General features: G+C 37.3%; 9 protein-coding genes across 9 annotated transcripts; 6 read left to right on the top strand and 3 right to left on the bottom strand.

Annotated features, from left to right (window-relative positions):
* Positions 1-2,767: 2,767 nt before the first annotated feature.
* Positions 2,768-5,583, bottom strand: L201_000366 (uncharacterized protein; the record flags this gene model as incomplete). Its single annotated transcript, XM_066216168.1, has 12 exons — positions 2,768-2,880; positions 2,953-3,025; positions 3,171-3,305; positions 3,403-3,639; positions 3,708-3,843; positions 3,910-4,058; positions 4,130-4,447; positions 4,544-4,853; positions 4,944-5,092; positions 5,155-5,231; positions 5,286-5,414; positions 5,499-5,583. The coding sequence occupies 12 exons, from the start codon at positions 5,581-5,583 to the stop codon at positions 2,768-2,770; spliced, it is 1,911 nt and encodes a 636-aa protein (XP_066072265.1).
* Positions 5,584-5,953: 370 nt separating this feature from the next.
* On the top strand, positions 5,954-9,584 carry L201_000365 (uncharacterized protein; the record flags this gene model as incomplete). Its single annotated transcript, XM_066216167.1, has 8 exons — positions 5,954-6,139; positions 6,208-6,351; positions 6,416-6,688; positions 6,756-6,897; positions 6,956-8,447; positions 8,508-8,934; positions 9,022-9,261; positions 9,408-9,584. 8 exons carry the CDS (start codon positions 5,954-5,956, stop codon positions 9,582-9,584), a joined length of 3,081 nt encoding a protein of 1,026 aa, XP_066072264.1.
* Positions 9,585-10,121: 537 nt separating this feature from the next.
* On the bottom strand, positions 10,122-11,396 carry L201_000364 (uncharacterized protein; the record flags this gene model as incomplete). The annotated part of the gene is made up of 2 exons (XM_066216166.1): positions 10,122-10,869; positions 10,933-11,396. The coding sequence occupies 2 exons, from the start codon at positions 11,394-11,396 to the stop codon at positions 10,122-10,124; spliced, it is 1,212 nt and encodes a 403-aa protein (XP_066072263.1).
* A 1,037-nt stretch (positions 11,397-12,433) lies between these two features.
* Positions 12,434-14,432, top strand: L201_000363 (uncharacterized protein; the record flags this gene model as incomplete). Its single annotated transcript, XM_066216165.1, has 6 exons — positions 12,434-12,677; positions 12,782-13,349; positions 13,447-13,526; positions 13,608-13,718; positions 13,820-13,945; positions 14,044-14,432. 6 exons carry the CDS (start codon positions 12,434-12,436, stop codon positions 14,430-14,432), a joined length of 1,518 nt encoding a protein of 505 aa, XP_066072262.1.
* A 622-nt stretch (positions 14,433-15,054) lies between these two features.
* Positions 15,055-15,885, bottom strand: L201_000362 (1,2-dihydroxy-3-keto-5-methylthiopentene dioxygenase; the record flags this gene model as incomplete). Its single annotated transcript, XM_066216164.1, has 4 exons — positions 15,055-15,355; positions 15,437-15,510; positions 15,593-15,746; positions 15,857-15,885. 4 exons carry the CDS (start codon positions 15,883-15,885, stop codon positions 15,055-15,057), a joined length of 558 nt encoding a protein of 185 aa, XP_066072261.1.
* Positions 15,886-17,533: 1,648 nt separating this feature from the next.
* L201_000361 (uncharacterized protein) lies at positions 17,534-20,230 on the top strand (the record flags this gene model as incomplete). The annotated part of the gene is made up of 11 exons (XM_066216163.1): positions 17,534-17,637; positions 17,715-17,758; positions 17,820-17,983; positions 18,055-18,205; positions 18,312-18,616; positions 18,732-19,121; positions 19,182-19,384; positions 19,466-19,670; positions 19,732-19,865; positions 19,932-20,128; positions 20,193-20,230. 11 exons carry the CDS (start codon positions 17,534-17,536, stop codon positions 20,228-20,230), a joined length of 1,935 nt encoding a protein of 644 aa, XP_066072260.1.
* A 640-nt stretch (positions 20,231-20,870) lies between these two features.
* On the top strand, positions 20,871-23,494 carry L201_000360 (uncharacterized protein; the record flags this gene model as incomplete). Its single annotated transcript, XM_066216162.1, has 6 exons — positions 20,871-21,612; positions 21,684-22,042; positions 22,126-22,512; positions 22,588-22,670; positions 22,729-23,296; positions 23,378-23,494. 6 exons carry the CDS (start codon positions 20,871-20,873, stop codon positions 23,492-23,494), a joined length of 2,256 nt encoding a protein of 751 aa, XP_066072259.1.
* Positions 23,495-23,912: 418 nt separating this feature from the next.
* On the top strand, positions 23,913-26,611 carry L201_000359 (uncharacterized protein; the record flags this gene model as incomplete). The annotated part of the gene is made up of 13 exons (XM_066216161.1): positions 23,913-24,260; positions 24,386-24,503; positions 24,584-24,658; positions 24,723-24,834; positions 24,904-24,930; positions 24,991-25,132; positions 25,195-25,287; positions 25,351-25,459; positions 25,514-25,589; positions 25,657-25,740; positions 25,802-25,891; positions 25,961-26,112; positions 26,178-26,611. 13 exons carry the CDS (start codon positions 23,913-23,915, stop codon positions 26,609-26,611), a joined length of 1,860 nt encoding a protein of 619 aa, XP_066072258.1.
* Positions 26,612-27,037: 426 nt separating this feature from the next.
* On the top strand, positions 27,038-27,752 carry L201_000358 (uncharacterized protein; the record flags this gene model as incomplete). Its single annotated transcript, XM_066216160.1, has 3 exons — positions 27,038-27,229; positions 27,335-27,481; positions 27,720-27,752. The coding sequence occupies 3 exons, from the start codon at positions 27,038-27,040 to the stop codon at positions 27,750-27,752; spliced, it is 372 nt and encodes a 123-aa protein (XP_066072257.1).
* Positions 27,753-27,872: the final 120 nt, after the last annotated feature.

The raw sequence follows: 27,872 nt of genomic DNA, 5'->3' as shown, positions 1-27,872 counted from the left end.
GTAGTTCTTGCTTATGATCAGGTCTTATTGATAATACCCGAGAAAGGCGAGATGAGGATAAGTCGCAATGTAATGGAAATAAAGGATGTTTTAAGAAATGATTGATCTCAAAGGTGATGATGAGTGATTTCCTTCTTTTGCCGAGATATTTTTTCTTTGTTTCTATCGCTGAAATGCGTCCGAGTTGAAAGCACCAGTAGATGTCTGTGTTGTTTCAAAGCCTTGGTCGATACCCCGGTGGTGTTACACAATAAACAGCGAATTCAGTTACTAATTACAGTCCTTTGAATGAATCTTTTGCCCGTTTCCAAACTGATTCGATACTATTGATCACACGTTTCTATACCCGTTGAAGTCGAAAGGAGGTAGATGAACTAGCGCTGGATTTGATGTAATTTGTAATTAAAGTATATCAAGTTGATTGATCCAAGAAATCCTTGTTGAACCGTAAATTATGGGTTTCTGATGTTTATCTGTAACCCGGTTACTGATTGAAATGATTTTCAATGTGGTATTGTATACAACGGTATTCGACAACGATTGAATTATGTATATACAACGTAGAAGTGAAAAATAATATGTATTTGAATGTTGCAGATAACCCAAAACAAAAAAGAATAAAGAAGAAAGAAAGAAACCAAAATGTGTACAAACGATGATAATCAAAGGATGTTCATATAGATAAATCTAATAAGCGAAGTGTCAAAAAATGTTGAAATTGATGATGATTGATGAAAAACCTCGGTTGCGATTATCTTTTAGCGCAACAAAAAGCCCGTTAAATCCTGTTTGTATGCAGTTTTTAAGGTATCGATGTTGATCCGAGATACCGAAAGCTATCTATCTTGTATGCATTTGGAATCATGTAACTTATGGCAAATGTGGATGTACGTTCAAACACCACCATCGTTTGTTCAAAGATAACAAAATCCCAAATGCCCACCCACCGTACTCGTCGTACTTTACTTAAACGATGATCGTCAAAAACTCAAGTTTACCTAATATCATTATGCACGTACGCACTCCATCATTTTCCGCTTATTTCGTTATTACAGTAGTATTATTTTGGGATCCAGTTCCCAGTTCCCAGTTCCCATTTTGAGTACCACATGCATTACACTATATAAAATGAATTCATTCATATCATTAAATATTCCTCGTTTAACTGAACAACGGCATATCAATATCATTGAAATGATTAAGTTACAGTAAAAAGCAGTTGAGAATTCATTTTTAGGTATTTGCCCTCGGCGGAATCCAGAGAGAAGTAAGTCTGAAAAAACATTAGAATGCAGAACGTTGAATCATTTTACATGCTGGTCTGATGCAATAATGCATCTAATAAATTGTAAGCGAGAGGAGTTCTAGAATAACAAAAACTCGAAATAAACATTTTTACTTTCGCGTTCGCAGAAAACCGTCACATACCTCGCTGTACCAATTAAAAATACTCCAGATAAATAAAATGGGGTTTCAAGTGGGGCACTCTTATCTTCGCTTGCGGAGATCCCAAACGAGCTCAAAGAAAGAAACATCTTTTGATTGGTTGCATTGAATCTAAGCGAAGATTACCGCTTGGTCAGTTTTAACGTAGTAACGTAATCCCGTAATTTCGGATAACATCAAAAGATAAGAGATTTCGTATTTTACGTTTTTTGGGATCGGATGGAGTTTACAACTTGTAATCATAAGGAGTTCATTCCCCATCCATTCTCCATCTGGGTCCCACATACACACTCCAGCTCGCTATCATTATTGCATCTTCGGAGTTACGGTAGCTGATTTTTCAACATATCGTCCGTTCATTGGTCTGAATCCCTCTATCCCAAGATTGTACATGATGATGATTGTACATGCATGTTGCGTGATCTAAGCGTCGGAAAAAGCCCAATACACAACATTCTGTATTCCATTGGGTGGTTTCTTGGGGAACTATATGTATAATCCAGCAGACAAATGGATATAAACCCAGAACCTACCATGTGAGACAGGAAGCCCATATCTGAAGCGGGCCGTACTATCGGAAATCGCTTAAAGCATGAAGGCATAAGCATAAACATTTTACGAACCCCGCTAGAAAAGGAGACTAGTCAAGTTTTGCTACTGTACTGTATCTGAAGCATTTATACGTGCCAACGCGGCAACACATTGTCACCATATCATGGTCAACACATTAGCATGCCTAGCTCTTAGAGCGCTTTTCCAAAAGCAATCTCGCTTCTTTCGTCATGAGCTGTTAACCTTGTGATGCTGTACAGTACTCTACAGCAATGGCAAGAGCGCCTAAAATTTTACTTGTCCCATCCTCAACACGCCTGTTGGTCCACATGTAGCCCTTACGTCAAGAAAGTTCAAACCAATTGAGCCGCATTATTATTTGCTCTTCGCCAAAAACGTTGTCTGAACTTATTTTCACAGGCATATTGGATTCTGGCGATACAGTGGTTCCCCTTATCTATGACTTACCTCGCTTAACAGCGCAAGCTTTCACTAAAGTAACTTTACTGAGCCGGCCCTTCCCAATTGATTTTTTTCTCGTCAGTCTCGGATCTACACATCACATTAGGTGACGACGCCGTTGATCGAGACATCCATGGGAATGAACGGCGTAATCTTCAAGAAATATGGGACGTCTTTGTTCCGCTTCGGAGTTCAGCGAAATGTGATTTCCAGGTCGCCTCACGATATCTTATGCATTCATAGCTCAATGGAAAGAGGCTACAGCGTACATGACAAATAGAATCCATCTGCTCTCAATGTCGTACAGTTACTCTAATCCAGCCATGAAAGCTATCAATTGTTCTAAAATCATTTTCTGTAGATTAGGTTCTTCTGTTTGTTCATCTTCACCCTCATCATCTCCAATATTCTCCTTGAATTCTATTTCGACCATGACAACTCATCAGTATATTATCGTGTGAAGTAGACGATCATTCAGGGTCATCGGCTTACCTGTTAGAACAGCTATTATGTTCGTGAATGATTGATCTTTTCTAGATAATAATACTCTAGCATGTGTCATTGCCTATGAGAGATCGGATTATCAGCCAAATTTGTCTTGATCAAAAGGTGTGATGGTAAAATGAGTGAGATGAGTGTCAAGAGGGGACAGAAGTAGGATGCCCGGAAGAGTAAGGGATCAATCAATGAAGAATAAGATGATAACTCACTCCGTCATCCTCCATACATATCCAAGCCAAAATGTAATCGGCATTTTGTAATGACGATAAACCTGCATCCATCCTACGTAAATACCATTCACTTTCTTCGATATCTGTTATTTCTTCTTTATTCGCTTGCATTACCTATAGAGATCATATTTGTACGACTTATCAGCAAGGAATATCACTATACCTGTCTCAGTCGTATGTAGAGCGATAATCAGGAATGGTGATAACTCACCCTTTTCTCCATATTTATATCCTTCTCTACACCTTTTAATCTACTTTCAGCGACTTCCCTCATTTCCAGTAATCTATCAACTTTCTCGTATCCACTTTCAACAAATTTAGCTATTAATCTAATTCTTTCTGGTGTATCTGATGCTAAATTGGTGAATAGTGACACTAGTATACCTAAAAGATGTTCTTCATCTTCGAAGGACGAAGTAGCGTTCAACTTCTTTTTCTTGCCTTCGCCCTGGTTCAAGGAGGAAAAAGGATCAGCTTCCTTCGATTGAGCAACTTGATGCGCGCTTTGATTCTTACCTTGCCCATAAATGAGGAAAAGAACGTTTTTAATCCTAAAGCTTGTACAAACTTCTCACATCCTTCAGAGCCATCTTCAGTCTGTAAAGCATAATTGAGTACTTTGATAGCTCGAGTTTTTGCTAGCAGCTTTTCTCTATGAGATGTCAAAAGCGTCAGCAATAAGTTGACCTAGTCTACCTGCTTCAGATATCCCACTCACTTCATCATCAATACCATTAATTCGACACCTTCATTATCGACAAAAGTTTTTTTCATCTCTGGTTGACTCAGTAACGAACATAAAACATCGAATAGATTTTCCGTATATTCAACTTCTTCACTATCTCCTGGATCCTTTTTACGATATGTCTAACAGAAGGTATGAATCAGCTTTCTTCCCTCAAACGTGTGATAAGACGAGTCGTAGCAACATAGCTTACTGATAACGCTTGTAATAGTATATCCATACCGTTCAGTTCTCCTACTTTCAAGATGATATCTCTATTATCCTGTAACAAGATGGCTAAAATTTCACTTGCATATTGTTTATTTGAATCATATTCTTTCTTTTGTATTCTCTTCAATAACCATGGTAATAAGTTTGTATCCGATACGATTTGTTCTGCTAAAGGAGGCATGAATGATAATAGATTTTCGAATACACCTAAAATATGGAAAACACCTTGAGAATCGGTTTCTTCTTCTTCATTGAGTCTAGACAAATTTGAAACTAATAGATCAAGTAATGAATTGTTCAACTGTCAATCAAAACACAAATAGTTATCATCAGTAAGCTTCCTTTTCTTCGTCCAATCCGAAAGGATCTCATACTAATAGGAATAGGAGAAACTCACTAATTCATCTATAAATTCACCCATCGCCAATCTAGTTTTATATGCTTTTCCACTGTTTGCATTGGTACTACTCTCAGCTTCTTCTTCTTCTTCTAAATCATCAACTTCTGCACCAACATCTTCATCAGTCAATTCTCTAATTACTTCAATAACATCAATTGCAATATCTGTGTTTTCATGTGATAATAAATTGGTTAATAATGAGACTACACCAGATTTAACTAATTCAGGAAAGAATAAAGGTGGATTTTGCGTTAATGGTAAAAATTGTTTTAATGCTCCATCTAAATCTGATTCTGATTCGATGAATCTAAAATGAAAAAGGTTATTGGAATGCATAGTCAGTTCAGTCCTGTTAAAGAATCGAATAAAATCCAAATGAAATGGAAGAATTACTCACTTGGAAGGATCATCTGGATATTTTCCTCTCATCTCAGCATTTTTAGTAACGATCCTTTCAAATTTTCCTAATTGTCTTCTTAATCCAGGTAAATCAAGTGTAGGTCCATCTTCTTCATCTCCTGCTTTGTCAAAGATATCCAGGATTTGCTTAATTTAAGCATACATGATCAGCTAAGATAGAATGAATACTAGCAGCTAGCTAAACACACCTGTTGTTCATTATTCAGACCTCCACCGAAGAATCGCCCTTCATCATCTTCATCACCTTCATATACGTCTCGGTCCGCTAAGCACATTGTAAGCTCAAACCTTTGACATAGTATGTAAATCAGAAGCTTACCTTGATTGTAAGCGTCCTCATCGTCCTCTTCTACAGTCGCTGCTCTAGCCTTACCTTTACCGTTAGTTGAGAGAGATTGAGGGCCAGAGGGCGGTTCAGCTTCAGCTTGCTTGTATTTCTTAAGCATTTCTGTGAGGTAGGGAAATCATTAGCTGGTCGTCGTGTCGCAGCGTAATTTGAAGCACTTCGACCTGTTGCGCAGATAAAACTCACCAGGTGTAGGCGCATCAGGCATCTTCCTCTTGTTACCCGCCGAAGCGGGCAAAGAAGGCAATTTGAACATTTTATCGATATCCATTTTTAGATGTTCTTTGTTGTTTTCCTCTCTCCTTCAAGTAGTAGTACTTCTCAACCAAGCAGTGCTGAATAAGCTGATACGACAGCGTTACAATTGTTGCAACTATTTCCAATCAAGTCTTTACTCTGTAAAGAGAGTATGCAAGTGACAACAACAAACAGAACTCGACATCTTTGATTGATTTTCTATTTTATTAGTGCGAATGAAAAGTGATGACATCACGATAATTCAGCGTTTCATTTGTTCGTGTTTCAACCTGTGCGTGTCATAGAAATATTGTAAATTGGAAGCTATTTATGCATGATGGAAATACTGATACATTTGAACTTCTTTCGGTCACTCTATTCCAAGATCTAGATGAACATTAAAGATGTTTCCCGTACCTCAACATCTACCTCGTACGGGAGGAGAAAGTCTTTCATCAGAAATACCGGAAAAGGATCCGGTATTAGACTTGTTACAACCTTTAATCAGTCAAGGGGAATCAAGCAAGTTTACTGGACATCAAGTGAGAGATGTGAGATCCAATTTGGAAAGAGCAGTCAAGGATAATAAGGTATGTAGATAGCTGACCGCTACTCTAGACATCTGAGAGTCCAAAGCTAATCTATATCGAATGAATAGGACAAGACCCATGACATATTAATCAATAATTTCCCATCAATCTCATCTCAAATACAATTGTCTACTTCACTGCATTCCGATATTAGTTTTGTCAGAAGCAAAGTATCTAGTCTTGAAGCTGAAATTGACCATTCCGACACCCAAGTGAGTTGAATCTTCATTGCAAACGCTATGCATATCATAGCGTGGCTAATTATAATCCGTGAAGACATCATTCCTTCCACCACTCATCCAATCACTTAATCGTCATTTTTCAGCTACGACAACTCGCTCATCTGCTCAAGCGCACATCAAAGCTCTGAAGAATCTATCCAAGCATACTGAGAGGATAAAAAAACTAGAAGAAGCTGTATGGTTAGGTAAAGGAGCAGATGAATGGGTATTGAACGAATTGCAGACTGAGAAAGGGTATTCTATAAATGAAGAAGAAAAGGAAGAAGAAGCTTTATTGCAGGGGACTAAGATCATCAAGGCTATCCAGGTGAGCTGCTTTGACTTATCTCTTGCAAACATAGGTATAGCTAATCAAGAGAAATATCCGTTTCTAGGCAAAAGATGAGCTTTTAAAGTCAATGGTGATACAACAGATCACCGAAGGTTTTCATGCTGCCATTTCATTTGCTGTACCTACAGCAGGTCAGGGTACGACGCTGAGTGTACAAAGTACTGTAACACTTCAGCATCCTAGAAGTAAGATAATCATTTGACGATCATTTTTATGGGATGCTATTACTGACTCTATATTCAGCAACTCCTCCACCACAGTTTGAACCTTCAACATCATCTCATTACTCTCTTGCTGAGATTTATGCAGCTTTGTCCAGGCTGGGACTACTCCAAGAAACACTTCAAAGTCTCTCAAATAGACTACAAAAGGAGATCATTCAACCTGTTGTTGTAACTAGTCATAAAATATCATTATCCACAGCGGAGAAATTATCGATATTACGCTTGGAACCAAATACTGATTCTTCCACTAGTACGGTGTTGGAAGGTGTAAAAACCATTCTTGATTTTACGTCAAATACAATAATACCATCATTTTCATCATCCGATACCTCAGGAATAAGAGATCAATTTTTGGAATCGTTACACAAATCAGCATTTCAATCGATATTGGATTTCGTCATCTTACCTTCTTTACCACCGACTTTATCGGGTATATCAGATTGGCTCTCAACGATCCAACAAGCAGTTCAAGTTGAATCGTCTTTCTCTAAAGCTGGAAATGAAGTCATCAAACCCTTTTTCGAAAATGAAGCTGGTATAAGTTGGGCTCAACAACGCAGATATGCTATTGCAGATCAAGTCCGGCAACTTATACTAGGTGGATGGGGCGGATGGGAAAGTACAGAAAAAGAGCAGGAAAGAGAGGTAATCAATTATATTGAAGTTGAAGTGGATGATGAGCCTATCATACCGCCGGTCTCATCGAAGACAGGCACGAAGGGAGAAGAAGACTTTGGTAGGGGGTTTGATAAATCACCCAAACAAGATAGAGTCGATATACCAGCTGTCAAGCCTGATGTCACGAAGGTGGAGTCAGATCAAGCAGAAGACATCAATATGGAGGATGATGGCTGGGGATTTGAGGAATCATCATCCTCATCCGCTGCTGGACCTTCCAGTCCAAGAAAAGCATCTCCTCCACCGCCCGATGTACCGATGATAGAAGATGAAGAAGATGGATGGGATCTTGATCCATCACCTCCTACACCCTCATCAATAGCAGAGCCCGAACCTGAGATCGCCAAAGTTTCCGAACCTGTACAAGCTCCTAAACCCTCCAAACCAGCAAGAGAAGCTAAGAGATTAGGTAAAAGAGTCGCAAAAGTGAAACAGGAAGAAGAATATGATCCTTGGGCTTCGCCTGACCCAGGTGAAGATCCAATCAAGCTAGCAAACGGAAATCATCATGTCACAAATCCACCAGTTAAAATCACATCGTCTCTGACTCCGCCACATAGTGCTCCTAAGCAAGATGAAGGGGAAGAAGGCTGGGGATGGGACGATGATACAACTTCGGCACCTATCATGAAGGATTCGAAAAAAGAGATACCCGATGTTTCCGCTTTAATACCGCCAGCTCCCGAATCGCAAATGCATCCTCAGAAGAGAAAAGAGATTAGAGAAGAAAAATCAGTAATCAAAGAGCTTTACCTAGTATCGACTGCCTGTGAAACGCTGGTGAATATAGCTCAAAGTATATTATATGATATCAATCAGTTGAAATCGTCAGAGTAAGTAAATCATGCTTGTACCAAACCTGAAACCAGTTCGAGACTGATACTTTACTATAGACTATCCTCACCATCATTCGAATCTTCTAAACTTGATATAACGTTAAACGAAGCAATCAAAGAAGTTTTTATACTTTATAGAGCATTATTACCTACACACTTTATCAATCAATTAAAGGATGTACCAAGTTTAGCTATGCAAGCTTATAACGATTCCATATATCTATCAACTCTATTAACACAATTTGATTTAGACGGTTTAACAATAAACGCAGATTTTGATTTGAAAGAAGAAAAAAGAAAATTAGAGGATTTAAGTGAAAACATATTCGAAAATCAATTGAAAAATCAAAATCAGCTTTTAATTGAATCTTTAACTGATTTAAATGAGTTACAAAATACGAATGAAGAGAAAATATACAAAAAGGATGAAAAAGTTATTAAAGGTATTATACGTAATTTAGAATCATTAGATAGAGTAATCAAGGTATGTTCTGGCATACATTATTGATTCAATCATTATCTAAGACACGAAGAGATTTGCTGACATATAGTATCCCTTACAATTTTATAGCCTGTGTTACCTTCTTCAAAACATCTTGAAATGATTTCATATTTGATAACAAGTTTAATCAAACAATTGACAAACAACGTATTGGATCTAGTCGATATAACTGAAATAGAATCAAATAGAATAACAGAATTATTCAAATTCGTTTATCAATTGGAACATATATTTGATCATGATAATATTGGTGGTATAGTTAGATGGGTTGAAGGATGGTTAAAATTCTGTTATATCTCTGAAATACTTGTAAGTCATATATCTCACATCCTGCTTTCTCTCAATCCTTTTTTTTTTTGGTTGATTTTAAGGTCAAAAAAAAACAAAAACCAATCTGAAAGAAAAGTAAATGCTAATAATAAACATATAAATTCTTTTATGTATATTGTTAATAGCAAGCATCCTTAGTTGATATTACATATCTGATCGATTCTGGATCTTTAATCGATTTCACATCGGCAGAACTTATAAGTTTAGTCGAAGCTCTATTTGCAAATAGTGAAAAAAGAGATTCAGTCATTGAAAAGATTGAAAGAGATGGAACTAGTGGGAAGGCTGATAGCGTACATTAAATATCAATTAATGTATATATACAGTACATAAAACATATTATGCAATTCTAGATATATGTTAATCGCAATCATCATAATTGACTGATTCTGAGTTATTAGACATGGGTGAATTTACAATGCATATTTATATTTACTATTATAATTGACAAGAAGCTTCAACTTGATGAGAACGAACACTATATGTATGACTAATGAACAAGAAAAGAAGAGTATATGTGTACTTGGTATTTCGACATGCAGGATTATATGATTACAAATTGAGGTTGTTATGAAAGGTAACTACTGAAGTGTGATTACAAAAAATCGAGAGAATTTTCAAAGTATGAGAAACGAGAAAAGATGAGATACATATCGACAGAATGAGATATATGCAATTGTAATAAGCTAACAAGAAGTTTATTTTCAACTTGTGATATTGATCCAGTCTATCAAAATAAAGATTCCAACTAATTTATATGAGTTTAGATCTATGTACATGAACATGAATTTGACTGGGTAGATCTTAGCTTGACGCGTAGACTAGCTGATAAATTGGATTTATATCATATTGACCTCTCTTGCTAATCTTTCTCTTCCACCTTGCACAACTTTCCTACCAGGTGTCAATTCCTCTACTTCGTCATCTCCTTCTTGCTCTTGCTCGTCGATATCCATTTTGGTTTCAACCATCTTTTCACCTCTTAACAGCAAAACTTCATTAACTAATTTACTTCTTTCTCTTCTTCTTGTACTACTTCCACTTGTTGAAGGTGAATATTGTGGTACTGATAAATACATTGATACTATCTCATCATCAACGTCTGAATATTTCGTTGGTGTTGATTTATTCGACCTGGAGACTGAAGTTGATTTTGATTTAGGTGAAGGTAAATAAGCTAGTGATGTGAATGTTAAAGGTTGTATGTTTTCTCGATTATCTATATGAATATCAATTTCTGACAAAGATGGTGATGGACTAGATGATCTTGATATGATGTCTCCGGATCCAGATTCGACACCCAATATATTATTCGCAACTGATTCATCTAAAGCTCTCAATTCGTCTAATGTTGACTGATATATCGTGAATCCACAATCTATTTGATAATCTGATGATAGAGCAAATTCTGGATGTGGTGTATTTTGAACATCAATATCGATGGTGGTTTGCCTTTGAACCGGTGAATTAGATGATGATGTTGAAGCTGAAGTTGATGTTAATGCTGCAGAGAAATCTGAAATAGGTGGAGAAGGTGCTAAGCCACGATGATATTTGGGTGGAGTTGGTATTGCACCTGATATTCCGCTGATATACAACAATGTCGTCAGCTCGAGATACACAGCTACGCAAGGTCGGACAATAGCTTACCTTATTGGTGATTCTGTTTCTTTGTTACTCATACCAACAAACAACTTTCTAGCTGGACTTTTACCTGTACCTAAATCATCTCTTGATAATATATTTTTGATTCTGGGTGTTACGCCAATTTCTAATTGACCTTCACCATCCGAAGTCATCTCAGTGTCTTCATCCTGTTGTCTCTGTTTACCTTTAGCTATTGTTCTACTTGTACTTCTAGTCACACGTGTTTTTCTTATTGTTTCTGTTCCATCTTGTTCTGTTCTAGATACTTTACGTGTTTTACTATTACCAGGTGAGGATGGTTCTAACAATGTGGATGGACCTCTTTTGTGTGATGATAAGGATTTAGGTGATGGTAAACATGGTATAGTACTTGAAAAGAATGCTGGTTGTATAAACGTTGTTAAAGGTAATGATATTAATGGTTGGCGAGAACGTGTCTGTCGTGAAGATGATGCTATCAACGACATCTTGTATATATGTATGTATATGTACTGTTGTGCACCAATATAATAAAAGGATTATGAAGTAGCTGTCGAACGAAACGTGTTTTCGAGGATGTTATATATGAACAATAAGGTGAATTCAAACTAAATGTCGATGATCAATCGGTGAAATAAACAATAAATTCGTGTTTTGTAATGTTGAGAATCCACGCGTTTTTTCTTCTTATTTTGATTTATTGTTCCTTTGTCAATGCTTTCTACCAGGTCGTATATATTGATATCGTATGTTATTGTACCAAGAATGAATTGGATAAGGTATATGTGATGGATGGATAATGTATGATGGTATATGGATGTAGAGAATTGAGATTGATGTTAATTTCTATACAAAAGGATGAAATGATGAGATGATGGATTGATGAATGACAAAGGAGTGAAAGGTGGGGTTGAAAGGATTTTTGATGGAAAAAAAAGGGACGGAAAGGGAAATTTGACAATTTTGACTACAACCTGAAAAGGATTAGGAGGTGGCAAAAGTCGATAAACATGAGTCAACCAAAATCATCAGGTGGCACTTTTTTAAGTGTAATGTTTCTCATACTATCTATCTACTTGTGGCGCGTCTGGAAGATTTTGTAGGAATGTTTGATATGTTGAATGTTGAATGTTGGAGCCAAATATCTCGTTATCAGACGTCATTTGACCGAGGATCGAAAGAAACACCATCACCATAATCATTTAAATGCCACATCAGCATGCAAAACAAGCGCTTGAGAACGGGTTGATATCATGTCCCGAAATAAGCGGCGACTTCCACTGATTTTAGCCGTGATGCTAGGCTATAATTTATATTTTGGAGACGGCCGATTAAACCGCGTCGTCGTCACAGAGATTTACATTTACTCGGGAATCTTTGAGGACTTTTTTTTGGTTTCATAGATATAGATAGATCAGATAAAGATCTAATAATCGAAATCATCTTATAAATGTGCATTTGACTTCATTACAGCTCGTAATCACCATCCTACCTCTATTATAGGAAGTCAGATTTCCACTTCAAGATGCGATCTCATCCAGATTTAACATATCCACTTTTACCTGATGCACAAGATGATCTACCTATTCCAACGTCATCTAAACCATTACGTCAAGGTGGAATGTCATTAAGAGAAAATTCATCAGATGAAGATTATCAATGGCCTGAAGCTGGACCTTCCAAAGCTAGAAAGAGCAAAAATAAAATAGGTCCATCTGGTGCAAAAGCTATAGCTGCTATGACTGGTGCAATGTCAACTTCGCTGATGAGTAAGTGTTGAAAGCTTTGCCACCTATTTTTTTCGAAATTTCTCCCCTCGAAAGAAGCTTTCTTGTATCAATGGACATTGCTAATGCCTACATGTATATTTTAGTGACCCCCTTTGATGTGCTCAAGACTAGATTGCAGACTGTGCAACCACATCCACGACCAGATACGTCTTTATCGCAAGTGATACAACCTGAAGTTTTAAGCGAGGAATGTTGTCAAAATACATTACTAAATAATTCAATAACGTCAAATCGCTCAAACTTCAATGAATTCAATAAAATATCACCATTAAGATGTCAAAGTTCAGCATCGACTTCATCAGTATTACATTCATCATCCACAAATACACAACATCTATCATTTGCTAGTTTAGGTAATAGCAATAGTAGATCATTAATACCAATTGAAGCTCCTGAAGGTTGTTTACATCCTTCAAAATGGTCTGGAATATGGGGTGAAGCATTAACTTTGGAAAGTGCTTTATCATCAAATACAACAAGACCGTCTACTGTTGGATTAGGTGTATTACAAATACCTATAAATCAAAGAATACCTTCAAATGCTATAGAACAAGAACAGCGACAAGTGATGAGAGGGTTTTTTAGTGAATTGGCGGCTGTAAGGAAAGAGAATGGTATTAGAGGATTATGGAAAGGTGTGGGTACTGCTATGTGAGTGTGGCAATTCAGGTTATCATCCAAAACATCTTCGAGCATAATTTCCTATAACAACAGAACGGCAGGGCTAACCTTGCATCTGCTTTTACAGAACAATGGGAATACCCTCATCAGCAATATATATGTTAGGCTACGAACAACTTCTTACTGTTATATCACCATACTTCACCGGTTCAACAGATCCGACAATGAATACTTCATCGCTAAATAGAGCACCACCAAGCGCAGGTAGTCAACCAGCAAGCATAACAGCAAGTTTGACACCTGCACCCTTAATAGCGGGTAGTTTGGCTAGAACGTTGAGTGCTACGGTTATTAGTCCTATAGAAATGTTCAGAACCAGATTACAGGCTTTACCGAGTGGTGAGTTGTTCGCGGCATTTTATGGAATAGCGGAATTGTTCCCATTACACAAAACGGAAAATTGGGAGAATACTGCTAACTTAGCACTTATCTGATCGTAGTTGAAAGAGGCTCTCCAACCTATGCATCAACAGCAAAAGATATGTCCCAGCTTGTCAACACAAAAGGTGTCACTATTCTATGGAGAGGTTTAGGTCCAACTCTGTGGAGAGATGTACCATTTTCAGGTAAGCATCATATCCATGATGTCTTCGACTTCGCAATCAGACGACTCCTTTGCGACAAGAATTGCAAAGCTGACGTACTTGATTGCGCGGTTGATTAGGTATATACTGGGCAAGTTTTGAATTAATGAAATCATATTTGGTTTCTTCATCTTCACCTTTACCTACACCTTTATCCCCAATAACGACATCATTCATATCTGGTGCCTTGTCTGGCACTTTATCAGCAATCGTCACACAACCATTTGATGTATTGAAGACTAGAAGACAAGTATTCAACCCTTCACCTGAATGTTTGACCACAAGAGCATCAACTATACCTTTAGCTTTACATGTAATCAAAACTGAAGGTTGGAATGCTTTATTTGCAGGATTAAGTGCAAGATGTGGTAAAGTTGCACCTGCGTGCGGTTTGATGATCGCTTGTTATGAAGGTGTAGGTAGATGGCTAGGTGGTAGGGAGGAAGAAAATGATGATGAGGCAATTTAAAGCGTTGTGATCCATTGATAATCAAAATGAGTATCTAGTCATTCGAATAATTTTAACGCAGATTAGTAGGTTTGCCTTTGCGTTTTGGTCTAAAAAACGCAGTAATACGAGATGGACGCAAGATCGCTACACGACGTGATGACAAATCTCCTCGGATCCGTCAAGATAAAACGAATTGATATACTTTTGGTATATCCGTCAACGGAAATGAACGCAATTAACGAAAAAAAAAAAAAAAGAAATCAAAATAGATTTAGGTAGAAACTAGAGAATGGTATCACGGAAACTGAATCGGGATCTTTTGCATATGTATATATAATCTCACACAACCCTATCATTCAGTAACTTCCTCATTGTAATATAACATCATAACAGCATATGCACCTAATTAATCTCTGATTCAATTGCACTTGATGAATCAGTTTTGCTTCTATCTTGCTTACCGAACATGCGCTAGTTGCCTAATAATCTTGATGCCGTGAACTAGCAAGTGCTATAAATGGTTGTTTCAATATTATATCTGCATACGCTATTTACAAATTGATCTCTTCGGTACACCAATCATTATCCCCTTAGATTTACATTACCACAGTTCTACCAACCATGCTAAGTTGGGATCTCTTTAGAAACCCTTTTCAACTTGTTCCAAATATTCACCTCTAGCTTCTCTTGAATCAGTTTCTTTTTCAGATCTTGAATGTGGTGTCCATTTTGGTTCATCTTGAAATAATCTCATTGCAGTTATTGTATTATTTGAATCAACTGTAAATCTATGATAAATTCCAGCAGGTAAAACAATTAAATCACCTTTTTCTAAAGAAATTCTTATCCATGATTCATTATATGGTTTTTTAACACCTCTAACATCAAAGTAACCTGATCCACCTAATATATATCGAATTTCTTCATCTTCATGTAAGTGTCTATGAGAAAACGATTTTCAAAATGTTCAGCCTAGATACTACAACATTCAAATCTGAAGTGATTCAAGGTGTATAGCTTACTCATCAAAAAATGATTTTATCTTAGCTTCGTAAGATTCACCTAAACCTTCTTTCGTTACTGTGATTTGATCTCGCTAAATGGATAGATCATTTACAGAAATTAATTGTAATCCTCAATACTATTCTCATAAAATGAGGTCATGATTTTGAACTCACATTTTTGTATCCCCTTTCTTTGGCAAAGGCGTTAATCTCATCTTCCCATTTTTTATCTTCATTGATTGGAATTTCTTTATATATTACACCTAAATCTTTTAATGTACTTAAAGAAATTGGATTACCTGAATCATGTGGTAATCTTTGATCGCCTCTGTTCAGGTTATATAAATATCAACAATATGTTAGCGTCAATTGATTTATTTTCTTTCGCTATCTCCATTTGTATTAAGCAAAGAGTTAATCAAAGAAAATGAAACTAACGGGACATCATCAAAAACGTAAGCTTTCATCCTGAATGAATTTCCTTGAGAACTGATTTTTCTTTATTGATTTTCTTGTGTAAGAAGGTATTCCTTTCTTTTCACCTTGAGACCTGTGAATCGGAAGTTACAAAATGATACTTGAATAGCTAGACGAGTTATATTATAATTATAATATGGCAGAAAGGATTGAATAGCTGACAAATGTTAAATGAAGAACGAATTGAATTCTCCAAATTACATGTATTTGCAGCAACCTTTTTTTCCCATTATTGATTAGATAATTATGACGTGCTGATTTTCCACAATGTTCGGCCTCGCGGCGTGATAGAATTCATAACCGTGCCGTCGGAATCTCAACCCGACGAACAGCATATCAACTGATCGTGCATGCGAATTGATTATGTGGTTGCGAGTTGCATTCCAAGCAAAACGATATGATCATTTAGATCTCCTTTCCATCGATGCTTCATAAGAAGAGAAAATCGATTGGGTTGATGGTACATGATTTCAACATCGTCAATTGAAATGAGAGTAGAAAATGCTTCCATTTTGCATCTACTATATATCAAACTTGGAAATGAGCGGTGAAGGCCGCCTGTACTGTACTTGAAATTACTCGAACAGGCAATATGAAGTGGCAAATCCCAGATATCAAGACATGCATATGATTCAGAAAATCAAAAACAAAAACAAACTAATTCTTTGACGCGTACCTTGAAATTCAAAGTAGTATCAAAAGCGAACATGACTTGAATGGCGAGAAGACATGTTGCATATATATCACATTAAAATCCATTCACATTAAGAAGTAAAAAGAAAAGAACATCTCCATAGAATGTCAATGAGCTGAACATTATCATTAGTATCCATGTTCTCATCTGCATCTTGACTTAACATAAAAAAAGAGAGGATAAATAAGAAGTAAAAAAGAAGGTGAGGTAAATAGTTTCATCTTTCTCCTTATGACGTTTAATGTGTGTGCATTCTCAAATGTGCATGGTTCGTCACCTACTGACAAAATCACCCGTTCTCTTCTCACAGCTTTGAAATCTCCAGATTTGCTTTTATACCGATTTTGATAGAAAGACAAACAATCCTGCTTTAGCAAAAAGATAGCTCAAATAATTTAATATATCTCATTCAACATCCGGACGAGGATTGAAACGTAAGTCGATTGGTATTTCTTGGAAAAATCTAGGCCAGAGGCGGTCCGAGCAGATGATATAAGTGATCATAGCTGAAACTTCTTTTTGCTCTCGCATATTTACCTCTTTTTCTTTCATACACAAACAATCATTACAGCATTCAACGTCATTTATCCCCTTACTCCCGGCGGTCCTCATTTTACTCAGCTCGAATAGATTGTTGTCCGTCTAGGGGCAGAAAAAGACCTGAATTCTAATTTTTGCTAGATTCAGATTTTGTGAGTTAAAATCATTACTTTCTAGTTTACAGCAAGTCCAGCGGTAAACCTGGTTCACGTCATCCTTCTTACAATTATTCTTCATCTCGTGTGAATTGCCATTGACCAATATTCACCTATCAGCTCTCATTGTGATTGACTCTCGTCACATTAGTCCAGTCCGACTACTATATCAATCGAAAGCACTTTAAGGAGGGGAAAGAACACAAATAATAGAGCCGAAACAAGTGGTTAAGATAGCTTTAAAGCAAGATGCCTTCCTCGCCCCCTCGTCCTGCAAAATTAGCAGATCCAGCTACAACATATACGCTTTTAGAGAAACTAGGTACTGGTAGTTTTGGTACTGTTTGGAAAGCGTAGGTATTCAGCTGCCGTAAGGTCGGTATCCGATGATGAGCTAATCAAGAATGGACATATATGTATATATATATAGGTCACATAATGAAACGAAACAAATTGTTGCCATTAAAATGATAGGTATGTTAGCTGAACAATGAGTGGTAAATTCATCAGCTAATATGTCTGCCTCAACATATAGATTTAGAATCTTCAGATGATGATATATCGGAAATTCAAGCTGAAATAGCACATCTATCATCATGTTTTTCAGATCATGTAACGAAATACTACGGCTCTTTCGTCAGAGGTGCAAAATTATGGATTGTGATGGAATATCTAGCAGGAGGAAGTTGTCTGGATTTGGTCAGTTAATCGCTGCGGTAAATTCATTACTTGAGTGTAAAGCTGATTTTGTTATTTACGTTTCATTACAGTTAAAACCAGGTGTATTTACAGAATCTCAAATAGCTATAGTTTGCAGAGAGCTGTTACTAGGCTTACAGTATTTGCATGATGAAGGGAAAATACATAGAGATATAAAAGCTGCAAATGTCCTACTTGCAGCTAGCGGAGAAGTGAAATTAGGTACGTGCATTCTTTCAAGGATGAAATGTGGCTTCATTTTGGAGTTGTTGACTTGATGCGTGTATCAGTCATTTAAGCTAACACACGATTTTATACAATGATATAGCGGATTTCGGAGTAGCGGCACAGCTATCGTCGCATAAATCACAAAGACATACATTTGTAGGAACACCTTTTTGGATGGCACCTGAAGTGATACGTCAAGCAGGATATGATGCAAGAGCAGATATTTGGTCATTAGGTATAACCGCTATTGAACTAGCCAAAGGTGAACCACCACTGAGTGAATATCATCCTATGAGAGTATTGTTCTTGATACCGAAAGCAAGAGCACCAAGACTAGAGGAACCTCAATGGAGTGATTCGTTCAAGAGCTTCATCGAAAGATGTTTGCAGAAAGATCCTAAGGATGTAAGTCGAGGCGGCTGCATTTTGATCCCTACACAATCTCTCGATTAGTTTTCCCAGAATAAAAATAGTATCCATGACTTTTATACTAATCTATCACATTCTTTTCAATGCTCAGAGAGCAACGGCTCGAGAACTGCTTTCACATCCTTTCATAACATCAGCTCGATCTACTTCGCATCTTGTACCGTTAATAGAGAAATATTATGCACTCAAGGCTCGTTCGCCTGGAAAATCCTCCAGTCCTTCTAGAACTCTGAATAACATTGCAGCAGGATTAGGAAATCTAACGATCGGTCCAGGAGGAACAATGAAGAGTGAATGGAACTTTGATGAAACTATAAAAGGAACGATAAAAGGCGTACCTGTTAATTTAGACCTAGAAGATCTGGATGATGATGATGATGAATGGGATTATGGACAAGATGGAGAAGAAGAAGACGACGAGGGTACTTGGCAAGGTACAGTAAGGGAAAGAGACGATTTATTAAGAGCATCTACTTTGAACGTAAGTCAGCTCAAAGATAGAGTATCCGTTTTAGAGCTCACCCAAATTTCGTCTTTACAGGGATCCGATCTATCGTTACCGATGTTAGAAAGATCTTCACCTAATCCTACACCTTCCATCGGGTCGTCGCCTCAGACACCTCATTCAGAGGTGATGGATCTTAAGTCTTCGAGTGGTAGTGGTACTTCTGGTAAGAGTACTTGGAAAGAAAGGCAGAACAGGGAGCAAGGAACAGTAGTCAGGGAGGGGGATTTAGGAGATGGGTAAGTGACCTATCTTTTGGTTTAATTCCATCTACCTTGTTGGTCAACTTAGTACACAAAGCTAATATGCAGCATTTCCAGATTCTCCACAGTCCGACCAATGAAAAAGGTTGATACTATTCGATCAGCCCGGATGTCAAATGAATATATCGGTACAGGTTCCGTACGAAAAATAACTGCTATTCCCGGATTGGAGAGTCCGATCAAATCGAAACCCTCCTTTTCACCTAGGGGCAGAGCAGGTCAGGCTTTAGTTGAGGAAGTGGTACTTGGTGTTCTCGATACCGTGAGTTCAGCTTTGAAGGTACTGTTGCTGCGTATCAACAACTGACTAAATGCTTTATCAGACTGCTGCTGAAGATCATGATGCACCTACTCTGGAAGGAATCAATCTGATAAGAAAAGGATTCGCAGATTTAGGTAGCAACAATCCTGAAATGGCATACAGATTGGTCATGGACGTTCTAGGCGGTATAAGACAGTGAGTTTCGCTTTCATCAAAAACTGCCTACGCGTATGGACGCCGTTTTACTGACTGTAGTTATAGAAATGATATTGTTCATTCCCATATACGTAATATGTCAATGGCGAATGTTTTACCCAAATCAAGGCCGATAATAGCAGAGATTGATAGCAACAAGCCATCGACGCCTGATCCAGCGGAAGCTGTATTGACGAAAACGACGGAGAATGATGATTTGATTCGAGAAAGAAGTCCAATCGCAGACTTGCTATACCTACGTTGTAAGTTCAGCTATCTGAGAACACTCGAAATAGGAGAAAGAAGCTGACAAGTTGTTCACTGCAGGGTTGGATGGTTTGAAGCTCAAATGGCCTGGATCTTAAAAGACTGCACATTGCGATTTTGTTGTACCTTCTTGCTACTTTACACATTCTGTCATTGTTACATATCTATATACATTTATAATTACCATTACTACCATACATTGTTGTTTCATACATACATATCCCCGGCACGATCATCCTCTTCTCAAGCATTTATGTCATGTCGACATGGTTTCTCAGATGAGACAAACGCGAACGCGAGAAGTGTAGGCAGGGCGGGATATGATATTACCAGGAGTCGAGTGTAGATGTACAGGGAAAATGACGTGTTTCGTGTATCTATATACTAGCGGGGGTGAGTAACGCCACGTGCACGCGTTTATAATGTCTCTGAGCTGAAATATTACGTGTGGAGGTTGTTCACGCGTAAATGATAATGATAATCGCGAATGATCATTTTGCGACAAGTTTGATCAAAATTAATCTCTTCCCGAAATATATCATATTTCCTTTCGTCTCTCTAAGTTTGATTCTTCATTGTTTTCGTTTCTCTTTTTACTGTTCATTTGCAAACTGTAGTATCTTGCTTGTCCCTAGGGCTTCTTCTCATCTTCACCTTTCACCATCCTTCGTCAGTCTTCTGAAGAGGAGGTACTTTACGCGTCAAATCAACAGAATCCGCTCAAACCTCTTTTCAACAATGTCTGGCTCACGCGATCAAGACATGAATGAAGAACGTCAAGTTCTTTCTTCCATTCCACTCAACACACCACAACGTTTTCCTATGTCCTCAAATGCAGAAGCTGGTCCATCAAAATTTACACCTACCACCACTAATACATCGAAAACAATTACACCTTCATCTTCATCAACTAGAAAATTAGCACCTATATTTCTGACTAAAAGGAAATCACCAAATTCAATCAATAAACGTAATCAAAATCAAACTGATCAAGATGTTACTAATATCGAGAATCAAGATCCTCAATTTTCACCTTCAATGTCATCATTGAATGGATCACCAATATCTAGAAAACGTATAAAACTAGATTCAGGTGTATTACCTTTATCTTCAATTTCACTTGAACCATCTTCTTCTTCCTCTTCTTCATCGTCAACTTTGTCTTCTCTTGGAGATGGATTCATGTATGGTATCAGTGGTAACACCACACTACGAGAAGGAGGATTAGATATAGAAGTGGATTGCCAAACAACAACTAAAAATCACGTAAGAATGCATAGTATACATGATTGGTTTTTACCTTCAACAACAAATAACTATGAAAGGATAAAAGATGGTAAGAAACCAGAAATCATACAACGTGATCAATTCAGTGCAAATATTCCAGTGAATAATGCTGAGACTCCTGGAATATGGAAAAGACAACGAAAAAGATTGGGATTAAAAGGAATAAATTGCTCGATAATGGAAAAACAGAAATGTGAGTTTCACCCATGATTTTACGCCACCAAGTCCAACCAAACCACGAGTACTGACTAAACTCTTTTGTAGTGATCACACCTCAAACACCATATTTATCAACTTTGGTACATTCCTTATTACCCTATCATCCGACGACACCACCTTCCATACTATTGCTACCTTCAATACATCCTCCTACAGGTAGACCACGAGATTTTGCACCACCATTATCAATCGCTTTCAACAATATAGCTAAAACATACGATTCAACCACATCTAAAGACTCAGGATTAAGACGATTGATTGCTGTAGCAGGTGAAGAAGGTGGTGTGAGGATTCTAGACGTTGATGAAGGTTTAGGGCAACATCCAGAAGAAAAAGGTTTCTGGTGGAGAGCACATGGAAATGCTATTTTTGATATGAAGTGGAGTCGTGATGATTCCAGAGTAGTAAGTCCAATATTTCGCCATTCTTCCTCGATATATGGTCTACTCTTCAGTTTAGCTGACATTTGTATCGCTTTCTTGTTTAGTTGACTGCATCGGGTGATCAATCTACTCGTTTACACGCGTTAACAACACCGACTCCAACCCTATTAGCAACTTTGAAAGGTCATACATCATCAGTGAAAACTACTGTTTTCTTTGATCCATCCAGATCACATTCTGATCCTTCCGTATCTTCATCTGTTATCGCTTCAAGTGGGCGTGATGGTAATATCTTGATATATGATATACGTTGTAGAGGTAAACAAGATAGAGACTTGAATCTAAATATGGCTATACCAAGAGGCGATAGGGAAAGATATAGTAATGGTGTACCTGGATTCGTAGCTCAAAACCCAAATAGAGGAATGGAATTGAATCCTGTAATGACTATTAAAAACGCTCATGGTGATGGTAAAAAAAATGGTACTAGTGTAAGTATCCATTGAAAGGAACTGTTCAAGGCAAGTTCACGCAAGCTGATTAATACCTTTTTTGTCAACTTGTAGAGAACCGCTACTCGATCTGTCACCAGTTTGGTCGCCTTACAAAGTATGCCTGGTATTTTAGCTTCTGGAGGATCTTTCGATGGGTGAGTAACTTATATTTCACTTAAATGTTCTGCTCGTACTGACAATTCGAACTGTTAGTATCGTCAAACTATGGGATTTACGATTCCCCGCACCAACGACTCGATCACCTGAACCTCGACCTTCCTGTACTTCTCTAGGATCATTACCTGACCCTACAACATATGGATCTACACCAGCCAGAAGAGCAAGATCGATCAACGCACTGTGTGAATCACCCGCTACAGGTGATTTATATGCTTTATGTGGTGATTCCAAAATACATTCTTTGAGACCATCATCGATGTTATATTCGTCATCCAATCTTGTCAATGAGGAACGTTCAAGACATTCAGTATTTCTGGATAATGATGACAAAGAAAGGGAATTCAATTTGAGAGAAACAATTGGAATCAAAACATATACCGATCCAAATTTATTGGTTTCAAGTTTTTATATAAAATTATCAATTTCACCTGATGGAAAACATTTGTCATCAGGTAGTTGCAAAGGTGGATTAATGACTTGGGATATCAACTCTAAGATTAACGATAAAGCTACAAATAGATTATCATTGGCTCAAGGTGGTGTGACTTGGCCGCAAAATAAAGAAAGAGAGATTGGTGCAGTTGATTGGGCAAAAGATATGGTAAGTCTAGCTATTCAGCGTTACATCTCTCCACATTGAAAAAGGAAGCTGATTCATACCAAATTGATTGAATATATATAGCTCGCAGCTTCTTCAGATGATCTAGCAACTAGGATCTGGCGTTCAAATAGAGATGCGGCAAAATGGTTAGAAGACGATCCAATCAAAGCAGGTGAAGAATGGGCAGGAAGCATATGAGATCGAGAAACAAATATTACAAAATCACCTAATCTGTGTTGAAAAGCTGGACTTTCTATCAAGAGATATAATATGTACTTGTTGTTGCCCTTTGTATTTTGTACCATTGTACTGCTCTTATAACGAAATAATGAATATTTACGATGTGATAACTTAGTAATGTAAATACGCGCGGAGATGGCTGCGATGTCCGCGTGATGTAACCTTAACATAAGCTTTCATCCGGTCCATATTGTGCTGTACTACCAAGCAAATCAATGTTGTCTTTTCCGGAACTGACCTTTCTTCGAAAGAAGTAGAAAAAGCTTTCAATCCATAATTATAATCCAATCCTTGTTGGGGACAATTGATTGAAACCTATCTATTCCCATCCGCGTCACAGCAAGTCAATCACTCTACTGAATTTTCCTTAAGCAAGATGTCAAAAATGATTCAGAGGGATCTGTCCGAAGAAGGAGATTTAGGTGAAGGATCAACATTTGGTAAACCTTCAACTAGAGTAGCATATTATTATGATCAAGATGTTGGAAATTATACATATTATTTAGGTCATCCAATGAAACCACATCGTATACGTATGGCACATAATTTAATTGTAAATTATGGTTTAACAGATGATTTAGATCAAGATGTACAAGAAGCAGCAGAAGGTAAAAGACAATTAAATGATGATTTATTAAATTCAAGTAATAATCAAAATATACCAGAAATGAAGTTTATAAAAAATAGTTTATCTGGTTCAAGGTCAAAATCAATGCAAGTTTTTGTAAGTATTTTAATTATTCATTCATTACTTTCGACCTAATATACACAACATCAACAAGTCAAGTAAAAAAAGTTTGTTCAGCTGATATAAGATCTGGCATATCATATGTGATTAACCAAATTTAGAGACCACATAGAGCAACAAAAGCGGAAATGACGCGTTTTCATACAGATGAATATATAGAATTCCTAGAAAATGTTACACCTGAAACTGCTGAAGCTATGACTGGTGGTGGTGTTAGATGTAAATGTTGCAAATATGTTTGATTGATCACTTCTGCAAATATAACATACACTGACTGGAATTGTTTTCGTGAATTACAGGTCTAATAGGAGAAGATTGTCCTGCGTTTGATGGTTTATTTGAATTTTGCTCGATATCAGCTGGAGGATCGTTAGGTGAGCTAGTATCTTCACTCAAGTCAACATCCAGTGATAGTATAAGCTAACATGGCAAATATAGGTGGTGCTGAAAGAATCAATTCTGGTGCTGCTGATATAGCTATAAATTGGGCAGGTGGTTTACATCATGCCAAAAAGACAGAAGCGAGTGGTTTTTGTTATGTCAATGATATGTAAGTGGTCATCCTACTATATCTCCATATCTGGGTCTCACTAATATCATAATACTTTTGGTATTACAGTGTACTAGGTATCCTTGAATTACTGAGGTGAGCTAGTCTTTAGTCGAGTCTATTGACCTGCAGTGTAGCTGACAGAACCTTTTGCAGGATACATCCTCGAGTACTATATATCGATGTAGATGTTCATCATGGAGACGGAGTAGAAGAAGCTTTTTACACAACGGATAGAGTGATGACTTGCTCATTCCATCGATTCGGGGAGTTCTTCCCAGGTACAGGAGATGTTAGAGTGAGTGTGCTCAACATCATACGAAGAAGCTATATTTGAGTATGCTCATCATAATCATATAGGATATTGGTATGAAACGAGGGAAGAACTATGCTGTCAATGTACCCCTAAGAGATGGAATAACGGATGAGTCTTATCATACTATCTTTAAGCCGGTAAGTATGAGTGTCATGGTGATATTGCACGTGAGAAGCAATATGCTGAATCATACCCAATAGGTGATACAACATATCATGGAATGGTTCCGACCTGGAGCAGTGATACTGCAGATGGGAGCAGATAGTTTATCGGGAGATAAGTTAGGTGGATTCAATTTGACGTTGAAAGGTAAGCTGGAGTGCACATGGTTGTGAGCCAGTAACAGCTAACGTTTGTTATAAGGTCATGGAGAATGTGCGAGTTTTGTGAAAAGTTTTGGTGTACCTGTAATGATGTTAGGAGGTGGAGGTTATACAACGTGAGTGATGATCACCTGAGAATATATCCTGTAAATGCATAACTGATCAACTTTATCGTATAAATAGCAAGAATGTCGCCCGAGCTTGGACAAATGAGACGGCTGTCATGTGTGGAAGGACGCTACCGGAAGATTTACCTTACAATCAGTAGTGAGTAAACGCAAAGCTGTCTTGATCACGGAAAACCGGTCAGCTGATAATCGCGAGATAGTATGGAATACTACGGACCTCGATATAAACTTGAAGTACTGCCGAATAACACGGATGATCACAATCCAACGGATTATTTGGACAAGATCAGGTAAGTTTTCTAACATCTTTGCCTTTACATCCGAATTAACTAGCTAATATCCTCCAAACTTCCACTCAGAACCCAAGTAATTGAGAATTTACGTAATTTACCACATGCTCCATCGGTTCAGATGCGACAAGTACCCTCTCAGTCGCTTTCTAGTGCTATAGGATTACAGAAAGAGAATGATATAAATGATCCGGAAGATGAGATAGATATTCGTGTGAGAAGTGAGTGGATTTTGGAAAAGTTCAATCATTGTCTAAATGAGCTGACGTTATCCACGTTTCAACAGAATACATACAGCGGAAACAGCTAAATGGAGGATATTCGCCAAATTCATCTGATGAAGAAGATGTACCTATGAATGGAGATTCAGAGAATGATGACTCAGCATATGCTATACCTGGACGATCAAGAAGACAAGGACAAAATGGTGGGATTAGACGTTCTTTACCATCAAGAATAGTGAATGGTAAAAAACAGACGAATGGTCATTCGCATGATGATTCAGAAGATGAAGATGAAGATCCATGTGGAATACATAAAAAGAAGAAAAGATCATTTTTTAATCGCAAAAATAATGGTGGTGTAGAAAGTATAGTAGCTAAAAGATTATCTGGAATAAATGGTAAGAGCAATAATGGAGGTATAGTTGAATTTTGGAGAGAGAATCCATTGGGTGGAGGTGGTATTTCAAGAGGTGAAAGTCCGATGAGTATTGCTTAGATAGTAGTATAAAAGAAGAGTTAGAATGTTACAATGGAGAAAAGTGTTTGTATTGATATCTATCAGAATTTTCTATCTGTCTTTGTAAGAGGAACTTATTAAATCATATTTATTTATTTCTTTAACCGTTGGTTGTGATGTATATTTATTCAATACAGTTTAGATGAGCGCGAAAGGAGGTCAACATGATCAGTCATTGAGAACGTTGTGAAAAGACAATGATTGTGCTGCGCCTTTCAGTGGTTTATGTATCCAACAGTAATCTATTTCCCGTTCTCCTTATTCATGTTCTTTCTATTGTTCGTCTTCTTTTTCACCTTCACAACATACACAACTATTTTGAGTGAATCAGACACCTCGAATCTCACAAAAATCATTCACCATCCACCAAACCAAATTACAATACAATAATCGATTTAATCCAAAATGGTAGTTAAGAGAGAAAGAAATTCTTCACCAATTTCAGAATCTGAAAATTCAACTTTAACTCCTTACGATTCAATTTCAGTTTTAGAAGATGAAAAACCTGATATCAAGAGGGTCAAGGGTGAAAAAGCACAAGGACGGGGCAATCAAAAAGCGAAAAAAGAAGCAGGAGGTAATAAAACAACTAAAACTGTAAGTTTAAAATATTTCTAATACCAGGAAGGTTTAACATTATGGCACATTTATATACAGTAGTACAGTAAGCTGACGTTATTTCTTTTACTACACTGTACATAGCCCTGGTCAGCAGAAGAAGATACAGCTCTGATTGAAATTATGGATCAAATTATCAAATCACAATTATGGCCTGCCATTAAATCTTCAGGTAATCAACAATTGATTTCAAGAGGTAGTTATGGTTCACAATATCATGCTAAGTTATTGGTAAGTTCAAATTTTTGTCTCTGTCATATACATTCACAACATTCATGATCATTACGAGTACAGTCGTAATACCATCTATTTGTGTTTCATCACTTCATCATGAAGTTTGATTTCATTGTTAACTCGGATGAATAACCCCAATCATCAAATAGGAAAGCTGATGTGATGATTTAATTTTTGCTTGCCTTGTGCCTATTCTACTTTTGTTTTATTTTTTCGGTTTGTTTTGAATATACAGTTGAAACAAGGTAAAACAGCATCAAAGAAATAGATAAAGCTGAAGATCGAAGATTGACACCGATGTCTCAAATGGTTGACCTGGAAAGATATTATGACGCGAGAATGGATTAGAACAGCGAAATGTCTAATATTGGTAATCTATTTGACTAGA

Source organism: Kwoniella dendrophila, chromosome 1, assembly GCF_036810415.1.
Source record: "Kwoniella dendrophila CBS 6074 chromosome 1, complete sequence".
Lineage (NCBI taxonomy): Eukaryota > Fungi > Basidiomycota > Tremellomycetes > Tremellales > Cryptococcaceae > Kwoniella > Kwoniella dendrophila.
This window is presented reverse-complemented; position numbering and strand designations above follow the sequence as displayed.